The sequence below is a fragment of the Eimeria mitis genome, genomic scaffold, assembly GCF_000499745.2.
Source record: "Eimeria mitis Houghton genomic scaffold, Emh_scaff453, whole genome shotgun sequence".
Taxonomy (NCBI): Eukaryota; Apicomplexa; class Conoidasida; order Eucoccidiorida; family Eimeriidae; genus Eimeria; species Eimeria mitis.
Window position 1 is genome coordinate 9,932 of NW_013572845.1, and position 1,004 is coordinate 10,935.

The window sequence follows — 1,004 nt, forward strand, 5'->3', positions numbered from 1 at the left end:
GAGCAGCAGCAGCAGCAGCAGCAGCAGCAGCAGCAGCAGCAGCAGAACGTTTTTACGACGAAGAAGCATCTAGTTTGCTGCGCGTTGTTATAACACTTCTACTCAGAGCAAAAGAAGAAGAAAGAAAACAACTGATGGGCCTCTGCCGCAGCACCCTGAACAGCATCGTCAGCTGTCTGTACACCGCAATCAAGCAGATACACCCCGCAAAAATAAGCGAAAAACAAACGCAAAAAGAGACAAAACAAACTGCAACACCACATGCAGACAACCCCTCAGGTACTAACCATCTCGCCTTAGTAGCTAGCTAGCTAGCTAGCTAATCAGCTGCTTAGCTAGCTACTTAGTCAGCAAGCCAGTCAGCTAGCTAGCTAAGCATTCAGCTAGGAAGGCAGCTGGCTAGCTAGCTAGCCATCCACCTAGCTAGTCAATCAGGTTGGTAGCTAGCTAGCTAGCTGGCTAGCTAGCTAACTAGCTAGCTAGCTAGCTAGCTAGCTAGCTAGCTAGCTACGGATCCTGAGAGTGCCCCTGTAAGGCGACGTGTGCAGCCGAGCGACAGCGATGTGCTGAGTTTTCATTTCTGCCTCTTCTTTTTATCTCCGCCGCTTCTTTCATCTTTATTTATTCTTTTGCTTTTATTTTTTTCTTTAATTTTTGCTTTTTTCTTGTTTTTATTCTGGCTCAAGTGTCCTGTGCTCATTTGTCTTTCTCTGTTGCAGCAGCAACAACAGCAGACGGTGCAGCAGCAGCAGCAGACGGTGCAGCAGCAGCAGCAGACGGTGCAGCAGCAGCAGCAGACGGTGCAACAGCAGCAGACGGTGCAGCAGCAGCAGCAGACGGTGCAGCAGCAGCAGACGGTGCAGCAGCAGCAGCAGCAGCAGCACCAGCAGCAGCAGCAGAAGCAGCAGACGGCGCCAGCGCGGTGTCAGTGGATAGTGCTTTGTTTGATCGAGCTGAGAAGATGCTGGGGGTGTCTTTGTTGCTTTTTGCAATCGGCGAGCTCC

The 1,004-nt window shown here is 50.9% G+C and overlaps 1 protein-coding gene across 1 annotated transcript in view; it reads left to right on the top strand.

Moving 5' to 3' along the window:
* Positions 1-1,004, top strand: part of EMH_0012870 (uncharacterized protein) — a gene marked incomplete at both ends in the record, with an annotated part of 2,241 nt that overhangs the window by 1,097 nt on the left and 140 nt on the right. The window contains 2 exons of the mRNA XM_013499661.1: positions 107-279; positions 720-1,002. Coding sequence (XP_013355115.1) covers positions 107-279; positions 720-1,002 — 456 coding nt within the window. The remainder of the gene's footprint in view (positions 1-106; positions 280-719; positions 1,003-1,004) is intronic.